This window comes from Aptenodytes forsteri, unplaced genomic scaffold, assembly GCF_000699145.1.
Source record: "Aptenodytes forsteri isolate BGI_AS27 unplaced genomic scaffold, ASM69914v1 Scaffold123, whole genome shotgun sequence".
In the NCBI taxonomy this organism is placed as follows: Eukaryota; Metazoa; Chordata; class Aves; order Sphenisciformes; family Spheniscidae; genus Aptenodytes; species Aptenodytes forsteri.
This window is the reverse complement of record NW_008794408.1, coordinates 2544636-2561303: the sequence shown is the minus strand read 5'-3', so window position 1 is coordinate 2561303 and position 16668 is coordinate 2544636. Positions and strand designations below refer to the sequence as shown.

The 16668-nt window shown below is 37.8% G+C and overlaps 1 protein-coding gene across 1 annotated transcript in view; it reads left to right on the top strand.

The window, feature by feature from the left end:
• The window catches only part of PCCA (propionyl-CoA carboxylase alpha subunit), a 296238-nt gene that overhangs the window by 32989 nt on the left and 246581 nt on the right, over positions 1-16668 (top strand). The window contains exons 5-6 of the mRNA XM_019474286.1: positions 7858-7971; positions 9487-9540. Of these exons, the coding sequence (XP_019329831.1) occupies positions 7858-7971; positions 9487-9540 (168 nt within the window). The remainder of the gene's footprint in view (positions 1-7857; positions 7972-9486; positions 9541-16668) is intronic.

Here is a 16668-nt window from a genome sequence, read left to right as displayed (position 1 = left end):
TCCCTAAATCAGCCAACGTTTTGAGTGGCTGTGCTGCCTCTAATCTTCACTTGGGTGAAGAAACTTGGTAGCTGCTGCACCCTATTGAAGGGAGCCATGAGTGGAAGGAGACAAGGGGAATGCTTTTCCCTCAGGATTGTGAGAAGTTTTTTTGCTATTGGTGCAGTGAGTTGGAGTTTAAGAATGGGATGTTGTAGGTTTTCCCTCCTGATTCCTCTACCTCTGTTAATCCTGCAGTTCATCCAAAGGTAGATTTAGTAAACAAGATGACTGATCTACCTCTTTCCACTTCTACTCTTTCAGTTATTCTACCAAAGAAAGATTGATTGTTCCTGGTTGGTGTTGACTAAAACGTGTGGAAGGTTGTGATACAAACCAGCCATATCATTCTGCCAAATTTTCAATAGCAGACAAATTAATCTTATTGGCTATTAACTGTGACAGACTAGCTTTTTTTGTCTTCTAGAGCTTTAAGCAGGTTTTGCTCTCAAAAAGAAAAGCTGCTTGAACTTGAAAAGAACTTAAGCAACCTTTTATTTGTACTTGTTGGTTATCTGCAGATAGGCTTGATAGGCTAAAGAAGTCTCATTTTAAGAATGATTGAATTCTTCTGAATAGTAGCCTGTGGAGACAAGGTTTCCTAGAAAAGGTCCAAAAGAACATACTATAGAGACAAACACCATACTTTCAATTTTCAATGTCTGGCCAAAAAAACCACCACCTTGTTTTAGTCAGCCTAATTGTGTGGTCTTCCCAACATTCAGCTACTCAGATCTGGCTAAACTTCAGTTCTGTGGTCTTAAGTTTGTATGAGGCACTAAGTTAGTAGTTCCTGGTCTTTACTATTTTGGAGGGTAAAATGCAGTAAGCACTTGCAATAAAACTTTGATGGAGAAGGCTTCTTTCCCATCAGTATTCTAGAAGGTTGCTTCACTGGGGAATTTTCTGCCAAAGAATAAGCATATAGGAAAAGGCTTTAGGAGCAAAAGCCATTCTGGAAGACTCTCCTTTAGATTCTTATCTGTAATGTCTTCAGGACTCTGGAGGCATTTCCTTGCTTGTCCCAGCAAACAGAACTCAGTTTCAGAGTATCACTGCATGACAGCCTTAGCATAGTCTGTTTTTCACAGTACTAATGATCAGGCCTCTAGATACAATGGGGAGTCCTTTCTTGTTGATGAGGTCTTTGTCAAGTAAAATTGTGTCTTTTTAGCAGCCAACCAAGTTCCAGAGCTTTGTTCATGGGGGAGAGAATTTTGAGATTACTTTTTCTTTTTTTAAGGTTACAAAAATAAATTCATGTTTATAAGTGAGAATGTGAACAGATGAAAATCTGTGTGTTGAAAAGAGCATTCTCTTAGTCTTGATTAGTAATGCAGTCTTCCTTGTCTGGTTGGTGTTTCTCTTCTTTTAAAGACTGATCAGTTCAACCTGGATCCTTCCATTTTAATTTTAGTTGAAATCTGTGGATTTTTCAGGCCACTAGTTGGTGAGGCTATTGCTGTCTTCAAGTTTTGACCAGTTGGCAAACCGAAGGGCAGGAAGGGGGGAGTAGAGGAAAGGGTGCTAATATATATACATTTTTTTTTCCTTGGCTGGTGTATGCTAACACAGGATCTAATCCTGTGGATGCTAACAGATGGGCTGTTTTGAGAGTCATTGTAGACTTGGAGGGGACTGTAAGTAAATATCCTTCACCAAACCAAATGTTTGAAGGCCACCGAATGATTGTTTTACCTTAGTCCTCACATAACTATTTGTGGGCCATCAAATTAAAAAAAAAAAGTTTTAGGCTTGCAGAGAAACCTACTTATGCTGACTCTGTAGGTTGACTTGTTTCTTTGCATAAATTTTTATTTAGGTTTATGAAATGCTGAGTAAAAATAAATGTGAAAAATGTGGGATACTTATGCTATTTATGGCTTTCACAGTTCTGCTTTTCATGTGGTTTAGAAATGTTTCCATTATTTCATTTTAGGGTTAAATGCTGTAATCATGTGGAAGTATTTCTTTGCAGATAGCACTTTAAAGGCTGTATGAATACCTCACGCTCACTATGTGCACAGACTCAATGTATTATTGGTGTGTGTATTTTAGCGTGAAGCTGCTAAAGAGACTTAGGTCAGATAAAAGATCTGTTTTTAGCAAAGGAGTAAATTTGAACCTTTTTTGCATCCACTTGTTTTTTTTTTTTTAAAATTCAAGACTATTCAATGCCACAAGCTTTTTGTTCTGTTTTGTCTGTCTCTTTTGGCAGTGGTACTGGCAAGATTTGAGGCGGTTGTTTTTTTTTTAGCTACCTTACAAAGGATTTACTCATTAGCCCTATTTTATGGGTTGAGCTAATTGTGATTTGTCTTGCTGAGCAGTATTATGCAGTTTGGGTCAATTAAGTGAATCCACTTACACCAACGGATGTTGTTCCAATGTGTAATATTGATTTGAGCTATAAAAGGAGAATGACTTGTTTGATTAGATTTCTTTGTCTAAACAATGCTCAAGATCTTATCTAGTGTACCAAACAGAAGTGTTCTCTTCATTGAGGGTTTTTTAATTGCTTCTTAGGTTTGATTAACACTGCATATGCAGATATAACAGTTTCCCTATATATAAATTCTGAAACAGTACAGAAGAATTGGGGGGGAAAAATGCATCTTGCAACTCAGTATAACTGTCTCTGCTGCATGAATATCAGCTTGTGTTGAGACCTGGGGATGTGTAGGGTGACCTACTCTGAAAAACTGGGACGCTGGGGGATCCCAGACTTCTACCTCCTCAGAAATGGAGGAGTGGGGGGAGTGAGTGTGCATGTGTGTATGTGTTAATTAGGCATTTACACTGAAGTAAATGGCATCTGTCACATGATAAACATCAGAAACTGCTGAAGGTATATAAAATCATCTGTGGAAACTATGTGGGTGATATTAAGCACTCTGTTTGGAAACACATGTATTTTTTTTGTTCCTCCGTTGGCTCTCATGACAAGGTCAGCCTTTACTTTTTGGAATTGGTAGATGAGAATCACTAAAATAAACTGGGGAGAAAAGCACTTCTGTCATGAACCAGATCCATAAGAAGGTAATAAACTCTGGAGTTGTTGAATAATTATAATGCTAGAGATCTGTAAATTATCCTAGTGTCTTCGATTGTTTTATAGATTGCATATGCACTGAAGTGTTTTAGCTCTTTGCCTTAAAATAATTTTTCATCCATTCTATTTCTATATCAAGAAAACTTTTCTGTGTTTAAATGTTGAGGGGCATGCATATGTAAATATGACTTGTTTGTAATATAGATTTCAACTAGCAATCTACAGCAGCTGAATGACTCCTGGAGAAGGTTACCTTGATTCTGCTGTGTTAGAACTTCTCTAGGAGTGCTATGTATATCTTAGGTAGTAAGCTATTCATTTTGATCTCTCAAAATTATTATTTGGGATACAGGTTTGATTAAGGGGATATTTCAGTAAATTCAGAGTATGGCTGGGCAAGAGAGCATGCTGCTGGCAAATGAGTACGTGTGCCACCCTCCTTAGCTAAAGGAGAGCTAACATAATCTAGGTAATTTGGGCACTTACTAACTCTGATTCAGTGCAGCCCTTCTAAATCAGGTTATCTCTTGCAAAGTGGATATTGAGTATTTTTGTGGTGCTTATATCCACAATTTTGGGTTACGGAGATTTCTCCTCTGGGATATGATGCCAAGCCCTGGCACCAAACCTGGTTTATAAATCCTCCTGAAACACAATGTAGAAGAAAGATCTCCAAAACCAGTCACTGCTGCTATTACCCCTTATCGTACACTCCACCCTGAGAGCTGCTGAAGCCTGGAGCCGTGCTTGGAACCAGTCCAGGTTGAAAATGGCTGGCTAATCAGCCCTGATGGACTCCTCGCTTTACGTGCCTCTTTGCTGGAAATGTGGTGAAGAAACACAAAGCTGTTCTTGTGTAAAGACCTGGCAGGATTTACTGGTTTAGGTGCCTTGCCGTGAAGGTGGCTCCTGGACCTAAACTAGCTTTGGAAACAGGTGGCCATTTTCGTGCAGTTTGCTTCTAAATTAATAGGCTTGTTGGACTTGAGCTAGTTCTTGTATCTGTATGTGGTCATGAAGAATTGTGCAATAAAATCATTGTTGTACTTCAAATTGTGTCCAGTTGTCTTTGTACCTTAATCCAAAAGTAGTTACACTATTTAAGAGTATTCATTCTAATGTTCTGCTAGGATTCCTTGGTAAATCCAGAGTAGTATTAGTAGCTTATTTGTCAAAGGTGCAGAGCTGAGGAGGCTGTGATGAGCTGGCTGGGTGTTTGTTACTGATTTGGGTTTGGATTTCCAAAGGTGTAACAAACCTATACAGGGATTCAGATGACTAAATTTAGTCTGTAGTTTTTTGAATTAAGTGGAGGTTCTGTAAAATGATGATTTGGTAGGTTTTTGTGAATCTCTTGTCTTATTTCTGCAATATAATTAGCCCTTATGAAATATACTACTTACAGAAATTAAACTGCTTTTACACAAATAAGATGTGTCTTTTCAGGATTTCTAGCTGTTTGTGTTCTCTAACATAACAGGTCCTTGTAGCTGCTTGAAATACATCTTTTGAGGCACAGGTATCCCAATGTGATTAAAACTTGCAGTATAAACCATTTAGCACTTTAAAGTTTGTCTGCTTTCCCAGCCTTTGTTATCCATTCATGCTTGAGATTGTAGAGTCAATTCTAATATTTATGAAGGAACTGCATTTCTTCAAGAACCTCCTGGGACTTGCTTCTTTGTTTTGTTGACATTGTTTTTGTAAACTAAAACAGAAAAGGGAGAAATTACACTTTTGAAGTTTTAGCTGTAGTAAGTTAGGGACAACTTTTGAATACCTAGGACTGTGTGGTTTAAGTCAAGCACTTAAGCAACCCTTGAATCTGAAAATAAATATATTTGAAACTTGTGCTTGAGGAAAGGGAGTTGCTGGATTCTTTGGACTGTCTAGAAATACTGCATTATAAGTCAGCTTCTGCAGAGGAAAAAGGTTTACTGAATTGTGGTGTGAGTTATGTGCCACATGGTAATGTAGATTCAAATGATGGCTCTTGTGATGTTTGCTAGTAATGATGGTTAGTGTAATTATGTTTCTGTATACTATACTGTAAATTCTGTAGTGTATTTGTGTTATGGTATGGGTAATATTTGTATTTGGAGTATTCTTCATAAACTACAGTGCATTGTGAAAGAAATTAAATGCTTAGGGGAATTATGAATTACTAAGATCTCTATTTTTCAGATTATATGTGGACTGGCTTAATTTATTAAAACGTAGATATGAGAAGTGATCATTTATAAAAAAGTAGATATGAGAAGGATCCATAGATTGAAGAGCTGTCACTGGAACCTGAAAATCTGGAGGTTTTGAACTATGGGGAAGAATGGAGACTTCTTTCTTGTTCTTGAGAGATTTGCTTGGTGCTCTGTAGCAGCGTGTCAGGTAATGTGAATGTGATATGGCTACTGTTATATCCACGTGTGGTATATTAGAGTGTATGCAAGGCTGAACTGTCACTGAACTAGAGAAGGCGCTAACAACTTGCAGTAAGGTAAATAATGAGGAATGGATTTGCCAGGTTACAGGGGAATGTGGGAAAGGAAGAGTCAAAACTCCAAAGAGTTGAAGTAACAATGAAACATTTCAGAAGGAGGGAGAAAATGGTGGGGGGGAAGTGCACAAGACTAGTTATATGTATAAAATCAATGGTTTTGCAGTATCATCTCGGGCTGCTTTTGGTACTAGTAGGACTTTTGGTGTCTCAGTGTGAGAAGCATGTGGGTGTGGGGTTTTTCTCTTGATACCTAAAAATAGCTAACTATCTTAAGTTAGTCCTTTTCTATAAGGAAGCCTTTGGTTTTGTAAAACATACATGCTTAACTATGCTTAAGCTTGAATAACTTTGTTTAGACATGTAAAGCATGCTGGAATTCAAAACAACAACTTTAAGCATATAAATCAATCATGCAAATAAGGGTATCCAAGGCCCATGCTGTTTCTTGTACTTAGTGCTCCAGGAAGGATGACAGACAAGCTAATCTTGATAGCATTTGATCAAAATGGATTACTGGCTTAAGTTGCTGAGGTGTACTTACTAAAAAGCATTAAAATCTGCTGCATGATTGTCTGCGCTAGTGCTTGGGGGTTTTTGGTTTTGCTTTGTTTTTAATGTGAGGCTAATGCTGTAGTGGTAAAATAAAACCATTGTGACTTTACAGAAGCAATAATTCAAATGTGAAATGCATGGCAATTCCAGGAGGTTATGTGAACTCTCAGATACTCAAATATACAGCAAATTCAGAAGCTATTTAAGAGATGCCCCCAGAAAGGAACTTGGAACTAAGTGGTGCGAGTTAATTTTCCTTCCTGGTGGTAGGATTAACTTTTGCAAAGTTCAGAAAAATGTCAATAAAAATTAATAAAAAAGTAAAATGCTTAATTAGTGACTCCTGTCGTTGTTATACATGTTTGTTATACTCATCTGAATACTTATTTCTCATTATATTATTCAAAATACTGTTTGACTACTGCTTGTCACTGTTTCTAGATTTTTTTTGGCCTCGTTTCTTCTGAATGAGCCAATAGTATATGCAGGCTACAGTACTTCTAACCTTAGTTTGTCATACGTGACAGCCTTCATGCTACTTGCAAATAAAATTCCTTTTCACAAAGAACAAAATCTTGTGTTCATAAACTAAAAATACTTTGTTTCGCATATGTGAATACTTGTATTCTAAAAGAACACACTTTTTAAACAATGTATTCTCAATTTTGAATGCTGAAGATGATATAAAATATTTCATAAAAATAGCTTTTAAAATTGGTAAGCATTGGAAATGTCAAACTGTCAGTATAACAAGTCTTACTGACACAGCTAATATGATCTTACACAGTTTAAGCAATGGCATGCTTTCTTAAATACATACTGAAAGGGAGCTTACAAAAGGAGAGTAGAATGATGAAAAACCGATTGTTTTGTTTCTCGGGTCTGTGTGTATCTTACTTTAAAGGAAAAGTATTCTGAACTCTGAAAATGTGTTGAAGACCAATCTAACTAAACTTTAACTTTTTCTTCAAGGTAAGCATGCATATGAGTTGTAAGTAGACTTCTAACTTCAAACCTAACTTCTAACCTAGCTATTTTATTATTCCTGGTAAAATGTTGGAAATGTTTGTCCCTTTTGTATAGTTCAGATTTGACTAAAAATGTTTGGCAAATGCATATAAATGAGGATACAATGGATTAGGAATCAAACATGAGCCTGCTTAAATAATTCTCAAGATTTTCTGGTTCATGTGTAGTGATATTGAACTCTTTAGTCATAGGCTTTAATTTGTGCATGGTGCTGACCTGATGCTGTGCAGGGACACTCACTGCATCCCTTCATTCAATTCACTCTAATTATCCCCAACTTCCTGGGGAGCCTGCTTAGAACTGGTCATGAATGTTTGTTATTAAGTATCAAGATATTAGACTACCCTGGTTACATGTAACAAAGTAGTTTTTAGTCTGAATTTACATATAGATGATCAGTATAGGAAGCTGAAATTATATTTGTCATGATTTTATTTAATCAAATTCAAATGATATATTGGAATAATAAAACATTTTGACAGTGACTTAAGCTCGGAGTTAAATGAAATGAGATTTAATGTTATTGTGTGAGTTCTTGTATGTCAATGTTGGTAATTTCGGTGTGTATTTTAGAGTCGTTATGGTATGTAAATTATCTTTGAAACAGTCAGATTTGTGTGCATATTTCAGGATGATGGTAATTATTTTTGCTGGGAGCATCTGTTAATGCAGAATATTGCCTCTTCAGGTTCATGTGAAAATGGCGGACGAAGCTGTCTGTGTTGGCCCAGCTCCCACCAGCAAAAGCTACCTCAACATGGATGCCATCATGGAAGTCATTAAGAAAACCAGGGCCCAAGCTGTGAGTCTGAATGAGTCTATCTGCTGCAGCTGTTTCATATATAGAAAGCAGAAAAGCCAGAGTTTGTATTTTTTTTTAAAGGTGTGGGGGGGGAAGTGATTGAATATGCTATTCCAGTTAGCTCATGTCACATGAGTTAAATGTGTCCGAAATCGCTACTGGAAATCAAAGGCTTTGTAGCATCTGGCAGCACTGGTCGCTGATCCTGCAGGTGGCTGCTGGATTCAGCTTTCACACCAGGGAGCAGCTTCAGTTCATTTCCAAATTTGCTGGGGGAAAAAAAAATCCCAATTAGTTTTGAGCACTAACCCTTTATATGCCATAATGGCTTTTTTGAATGTTTTACAAAGTGTGTCTAAAGGCTTTTGCTTAAACTTAGTTTGAATCACTTTCTAAATTATATAAATGTTATTTGCAGGAAGTTAAGGTAAATGGTGCATCCCATAATTATTTTTATTTCAGAATGTTTACAAAATGCACATTAGCTTATGTGTGTAAAAGTAGGCTATTCTGCCTTTCTCCCATCAAATTGGCCAGAGATTCAAAGCTTAACAGGAATCGGTTGGAAAAACGAATGTGTAGTCACATTCACATGCTTATGTTCTTTGTTCTGTCAGTGAAATAAATGTATTATTCAGAGCTACTGTACACAGAGCATTTATTAAAATAAAATTTGATGGGTGTATATGAGCAACACAATTACTCTGGAACAGTTTGGATCAGCATTGTAATTTCTTTCAGAGATGATGTTTTGGTATAATGCTTTCAGGGGCCAAAAACTTCCCTATAAAGGAAAAAACTATTTCCTTCCCTCTGAGTTTCTGAATATAGAACCCAGTTGTTTAGGCTCTTTGAAACATGGAATAAAATGGCTTATATGTTGTCTATCAGAGTATATTGGATCAAGAATCTTCTGTGAATTTCGAAGTAAAATGAAAACTTTCCCACACCCCTCTCAAGTAATTATGCTAGGTATATATTGGGGTGTGAATAGCAAACTAGGCACATAAGGATGCATGACTTAGACTAATGAGACAATAAACTATATTCTCCAGCAAGGGTCGCTAGAGGTAGGAGGCTTATGACTGTGGACCTTAAGACCACTGTTGTGATCAGTGCTAGAAATATTTTGGGATAAGGAGTACTTTATAGTGGTTACTGAGAACAGTATGGATGAGCATATATGTGGAAGTCTGCAATGAGAGAAATGTGGCAAAATGGAGTTAAAAAGAGCAGAAGGCAAAACACCAAAGGGAGTGTGTCCATTGCTCTGCAAACAGCACCTTTCTCCCCAGTCAAGTAAGGAATGTTTATTTCAGAAATGGCGGTTCAACCAGTGAGTCTTCACAGCTTGACTTAGGACAGATAAATCAGTGTGTTAAGACAGTTTCTTAAGGTATTCAGCTAACTTAAATGCTTAGTGGTCTGCTTCACCTTCCCCAGTGTCTGAAAAGGTGCTAGCAAATTTGGTGTCTGGCTTCAGAACTCAATCAGCTTGAAAATTTTTTTTTCAAGGTACACCCAGGATATGGATTTCTTTCAGAAAATAAAGAATTTGCTAGACGTTTGGTAAGTTATTTTTATTTGCTTGGCTGTGAATGATGGACTAGGTGGCATATATTCATTCCAAGGTACCTGAGGAATCAAGATACCAATTCAAGGCAGATCTAAAAGATACCTTAAGATGGGAGACTTCAGTATGCCTTCTGTGCATGTGGATTTCTTGCATTTTGAGGGGGTAATTGCAGCCTGTGTTTTCTTTTGGGAAAAGGGGAGGTGCCTGTTTGTAAGAACTTTACCAAGGATGTAAGAACCTTTTGGCATTTTCACTTGTGCCTGTACTGTTTATGAGGCTGCTCTGTAAAACTGGGTCACTGAAATGATGTAGGTTAAAAGTATCTGGTTTTAAGTGATCATTTTGGTGAATCATAGCACAGCTGGTGAACAGCTGTATCAGCAGCCCTGAGAAGGTGCTGAACTGCACTTTCAGGATGGGAATAGAAAGCTGTTTTAAAACCGGCTTCTTTGCTGGAGGTCATGTATTGTGGAACTGTGTTCTCTGAAAGGACCAAAGAGTCAAGAGGGTGCTGTTTTCACTTCATGTCTGAATTTATAAAAATTATTCACAACCTCTGTACTTCAGTGGGGTTTCTGTATATCGCAGAAACTGATATATAGCCTTTTTACTGATTTTATTATTTTCCAAGAACTTTTGGAAATATGCAGCTGCTTATAAAGTTGAGTGGTGCTAGGAGAAAGCTACACATGCAATGTTTGAGCAAAGTCCTGAGTGGGTGCTATATGTGTAGTCACTGCAGATCATGTGCTATTGTCTATTGGTTTCACTGAGAATAAGGACAAGCACATATTACACTGAAATTTCCAGTAAAAAGCTGTTGCAGCTACCAACTTTGTTACGGAGTAAACGAACCGTATAGCTGAAAAAACCATCTTGTTCCACAGGCAGTAAGATAAATTTGTTGCTGGTTTTGAAAGTAATTCACACCTTTTTGATTCAGGGTAAAACCACAGATCGGGAATGCGATTCTATAAAATGATAGCTCTCTTGTTCTTACATTTGAGGAATAGCTCTTGTTTCCACATCTCTTCCTTGACTATGTCTCTTCTGGCTTGGGTTCTAATTGTCGTATAGACCTTTAGTATTTAGTTGGTTATTTGGTGTTAGAGAATACCACTTGCTCATCAAGAAGATTATCTGGGAATGAAATCTCAAATTTTTATACTTCTCAGTTGCTGTGCTTTTTTGAAAGCCCCCAAATAAAAACAAGTGCAGGTTCTGTGTGATGCTGAATGCATCCTGCTGGTTGCTGAGTGGTGGTGATGTTAAAGTTGAAAGGAATTCTAAACACTTGGTGTTTGCTGGGATTACCCCAGATTTGGTGAATCTCTTGCATGCATATTTTCATGCAGTTTAGCAACTTTCTATCACTGTTCTGCTTCATGTACCAGAGCCTCTTTTTAGAGGGAAGATTCCTGGATTAATTTATAATAAACTGTGTTCCCACTGGATTGGACCAGCAGGATAACTGGCTTTAGTTGGCAGTTCCTGGTTTTTTTAATAATAAAAAATTAATGAAACAGAAGTGCTTGCTCATGCTATTTTGCTGTCAAAGTTTGAAATTTGATAGTTATTACTCTAAACTAGGCATATTTCCTAGTAATTTGGTTGTTATTTGGTGATGTAAATTTGGATGTTATTTGGTGATGTGAATTACAATATTGGTGATGTGACAATCTGGAAGACTTTTTTTGGCAGGATTAAGCAGAAATACAAACATTCCTGTAGATCCCCTCTCCCTTCCTATTTCTCATCTTTTCACTGAAATCTTTGGAACAGTGAATTCCTGAAATAATGTGGTGACTAGAAACATATTCAAGTTTGGGTTGGTGCTACAGTCTCAAAATAGCTTTTAATTATGTTTCAGAAACCTGGTGTGTTCTGTTCTCTAAAAATATAAGAAAACAAGGTAGTTTTGATTTGCTTTCTGAAATGCACTATTTAAAGTCTCAATTAAGAGATAATCATGCTTCCCTTCATGTCAGTGGCTCAAGAATATCAAACACCTAGTAAGAATTGGTGAAATGATCTGTCTTTTTATCACTGAGGGCTGCTTATATTTTTTTCAAGACACCCTGAGTAATATATTTAGGAGGAAAACTGTCCTGCTGTTTCTTTTCTTTATTAAAGCCTGTAACAAATGTTACAAAACTGTTGTGAAGTTGCCAAAGATGTGTTCTTGTTCTGTTTTCTTTCTCCCTATCCCTTTCTTTTTACATATGCTATTTTGTTCTTTTGTGCTAAAAGAAGTGATGAAACTTGTGAAACCTGGGCTTATTTCCTGGTGTGCATCTGTACTTTTAAAACAAACTACCTAGATTTGGAAACTGAGAAATACACTAAACTTTCTAAACTTGTCAATCTGTAAGAGCGGTAATGAGTGCAAAGCAAAGCTTTGTTTTCAGTTAACACATGGAGGGTCAGTTCACATGTAATCCCACTGTGCATGATTTGAACAAAAGCATGTCTTTTTGTTCATTATTGCCTAAATGATTCATGGAATAGCATACAGCTATAGACAGTCCTTGTGAAGAATTTGACGGGTACATTTAGAGTATTGAAAATTACTAATCTTTTTTTTAGAAACATAATTTTGTTATCTCTTAGAATGGGGGAGAGCACAAGTAAATGATCTGTTGTGTTCAAAACAATATCCAAAAAACAATCAGTAGGTGAATATCTGGCATGTTGTTCATTGTGATTCAATAAAAAAGTTGGTGCATTCAGTCCCTTCTTCATGTGTATCTATTCTGGTTGCTGTTGATGGCTGACAGAAAAAGGATCCATGGCATTTATATCAAGTGAATCTGTCAAAGATTTCCTAAACCCTAAGGTCAATTTCTTAGACTGATATTTTAATATGAAATCTTTTGAAAAACTTAAGATAATGCTGATAACATTAGTTGTTATGTAGAAAAACAAAACGTGGGTTAGTGTGAGTGAGTATAGTTCCTGTGAATCTTACTTTGCATTCTAATTTTAATTCAGAAATTTGAGCTATCCAACTTGGAACTCTTGCAGTGCTCTATAAAAATGATCTATACATTGAAGTTGTAAAATTCAGTGCATAACTTGTTACTTGTAGTTTATGCAAATATATTTGCATGTAAGCAGTTTGCTTCCTTCAAGGAATAATTGCATAATATTCAGTATTGACATAAATCCAAAGGCACAGTTGAAATCCATTGCCACATTAAAAAAAATTTTAAAATTTGCTAATATCTTTTGCCAGATGCTATGCAGAGCTGCAAGAACAATTTGTTCCTGCATGTTTTAGAAGAATTTGCTAGTGACCTCTGTGTTTAGGTTAGCTTGCTTAATGTTTCCTGTTATATAAAATTAATGCAGACCCTTTCTGAGAAGCTCTTATCACCTCTAATGTCTGCAGCAGGCATTTGAAATTTGGCAAGGAGAAAGCCCTGAGCCTTTTGGTTGGCCTGTCATTGAAAGATATACTTTTCTGAAATTGCCATTTTCCTTTCCTTGCTTGCAAACCTCCAGGGCAGCTGTTGTGGTGGTGGGGGTCTCTTCACATGTCAAATACTTTGGGATTGGCCCATGGTCCCAGTGACTCTTTATTTCCTCTCTTCTTTACCTGGGTGAAAAAGGGAATGGGGGAGAAGAGTGGGAGAAAGCAAGTATACAACTGGGTTGCACAGTCATTATTCCAGAGTCAGTGCTTCTTCCTGTGGTCTAGCTGATGTTAGCAGCAAGTAGGAGTCTTACTCCTGTAGTTGAGGTTATGTATGTTGCTTCCTGATAATGGTTAGAAGCTTAAACCTTCATGCATGGTGACTTGGTGTTGCAGTTGCTCATAATGGGATCAGTTTTCCCCTTTTTAATTAAAAGAAAAACACAAATGAACTTCCCCTTCTCCCTCTGCCGCAAAAATCCCTTGGGAGGCTACTGTTTTAAAAAAAAAAAATCAGCTAAATGAACACTATTCCTTTGCAAAGTCTAGTATGAAAAATAGCAGTTTGTAGGATTTATATCTTCAGTGTATTTTGGTCTCTTGTATGTATATAATAGAGTTCCTACTTACATAGGTGGTGCATTGTGGTGTATTTTCCCCAAGAAACCTATGGAATTTGTGCATAAAATAATCTCAAAATGGTAAGATTTAAGGTTACAAATGCAACCTTTATCTGCAATATTCTTCTTTCGAATGCAGCCTTGACAATACTATCCTGATGCTCTTTCTTGACGCAAAAAAAGCCAACCACTACCATCTGCCAAAATCCCCTTCTTGCAATAGAAGCCATAAACATGGTGGGACAAAAGGATTCAATTTTGGAATAAGATATGGACCTGTTTGGAGTTCCTAGTGGAACCTGTTTTTATACATCCTTTGTGCCCTTTTAGCAAGTACTTTTCAGCATGACTAAGGGGAGAACAAAGCAGCCAGCACTATTTCTATTTACCTTTGAAGCTAGATTAACATTCTTGATGGAATTAAAAACCAACAATGTATTGTCTGAAATAAATGGGCAAACAATGTATATGGAAATGGTTGATCACGTTTGTAAATGGGTGTTAAGTTTGAGATGGAAAAGGTAAAACAAAGAACAATGTATATCGACTTCTGCAAGGGGACACATGTCTGACCTGTGAAGAACTCTGTGCAGGTGGATCCATAGCCCTATGCACAGCTAATTATGGGATTGTCACCTTTTAAAATGTAAACTCTTAATGGCAGCAGTGTTTCCTTACAACTGTTGTGCATGGCTTTGTTATTTGTAAGCAAATGGTGAAGTTCCTTTATCATGATTCAGTGGGCATTACATTTTTGAGAAGCATTTGGTATGATTCTCATGCTGTTCCCACATGCATTGGCTTCCTACCTGGCAATTCATGTGACTGGTTAGCATTTGTGCTTTCTAAGTTGCAAAGTGGTGGTTGAAAAAAAGGCAGCTTTGGAAGCTTGGTGTTAAGAAGCTGCTTATGGCAGAGATTGCATCCTTCCAGTGGGACAGACAGAGCTGTTAATGTGGGTTTCTTACTCTGTCCTGCAGTGCATAGTATGTCATTGTCTACCAAAGCAGCCTGCGGTGGCTTAAGGTGCTTTGTCTGATGGAGACTGGAGACCATGCTGCTACTGGGTGATAAAGGTTAGGCAACGTACTTGTCTAGGTGAACAGGTCACCAATTTGCCACTGAGAAAAGCTCTGCCTGTGAGCCTGTAATGTTGATGGGTGACTACTTACTGTTCTGAGGCAGAATGCTTCTGAATGTTACTTGTATTCTTGTATTTAATCCCAAGTAAACTTTTTTCATAGAAAAAAATCTAAGTCTGCAGTATCAGGTTGTGTGAAATCCATGGGAGGGATAAATAGTGCATGTATTAAATCATGGGCAGTATTTGTCAGATATTACTATCCTCTGCTAATGCACGTGAGCTAGAAAAATGAAATTGAGTCATCTGAACTATCTGCTGGTGTGAAAGTAGGAAGTCTGTATTACTCCTTTACTGTAGAAAGCTTCATAGACCTTTGCTAAAAGCATATGATGGCTTATGTTGTGTCATCAGTGTCCTGATTAAGATTGCCTATGCTACAGAACAAATTGATGCCAGTTCTACCCTATTGCAACTTCCAAATCTTTATCTTGAGCAACTGCTGTATATAGCTAGAGTACTTTTTTCAAGTGCAGGCTTATGTTAAACTTAAAAAAAAAATCAAGTCTCAGGGTGCATATCCACCAGACCTGTGGATATACATGTGTATAACCATACACATGTATTTAAAGATGCAGGGTGGTGTTTTGCCAAAGATATGTGTGACTTGTGACAAAAATGCTCTCCTTCTGAGCCTTTTGCTTAAAGTCCATAATCTTAGTGTGTTTTTTTTTCTTGATCTCCTGATCAGGTGACTTCCTCTGACATGGCAGTCTTGACCTATTTGTATTTGTTTTTCATTTAGAGTAAGCCTTTAATTTATGTTTTTTTGAAAGCTACATATTTTCTGTACTGTGTCCAGCTCTGGAGCCCTCAGCATAAGAAAGACATGCACCTGTTGGAGCGGGTCCAGAAGAGGGCCACGAAAATGATCAGGGGGATGGAACACCGCTCCTATGAAGAAAGGCTGAGAGAGTTGGGGTTGTTCAGCCTAGAGAAGAGAAGGCTTTGGGGAGACCTTATTGCAGCCTATCACTACTGAAAGGGGGCTTATAAAAAAGATGGCGGCAAACTTCTTCGCAGGGCCTGTTGTGACAGGACAAGGGGGAGTGGCTTTAAACTAAAGGAGGGTAGATTTAGACTAGATATAAGGAAGAAATTTTTTACGCTGAGGGTGGTGAAGCACTGGCACAGGTTGCCCAGAGAGGTGGTGGATGCCCCATCCCTGGAAACATTCCAGGTCAGGTTGGATGGGGCTCTGAGCAACCTGACCTAGTTGAAGATGTCCCTGCCCATGGCAGGGGGGTTGGACTACATGACCTTTAGAGGTCCTTTCCAACCCAAACTATTCTATGATTCTTAAAGTGGCTTAGGTTGAAAGCTCTAACATGTGCAACTGTTCTTAGAAAAAACACAAACACAAAACCTCTTGATTTAAATAGTAATGTCTGGCAACTTGAGACTCTCAGTGGATGAACTGTGGGCTTGCATGACTTCTGGAATGATTTAATGCTGTGCATGTGATTAAAGAATATATTAGTGATTTTTGCCTATCTGGACTATCATAAGTCATTAATATTTCCCATGAGATGCCTTTCAACAGCAGCACTTTGGCACACTTAGGGTGTGTATAGAATCATAGAATCATTGAGGTTGGAAAAGACCTCTTAAGATCATCAAGTCCAACCGTCAACCCAACACCACCATGCCCACTAAACCATGTCCCTAAGTGCTGCATCTACTCGTCTTTTAAATACCTCCAGGGATGGGGACTCCACCACTTCCCTGGGCAGCCTCTTCCAATGTTTAACCACTCTTTCAGTAAAGACATTTTTCCTGATATCCAATCTAAACCTCCCCTGGCACAACTTGAGGCCATTTCCTCTCGTCCTATCGCTAGTTACTTGGGAGAAGAGACTGACACCCACCTCACTACAACCTCCTTTCAGGTAGTTGTAGAGAGCGATGAGGTCTCCCCTCAGCCTCCTTTTCTCCAGGCTAAACA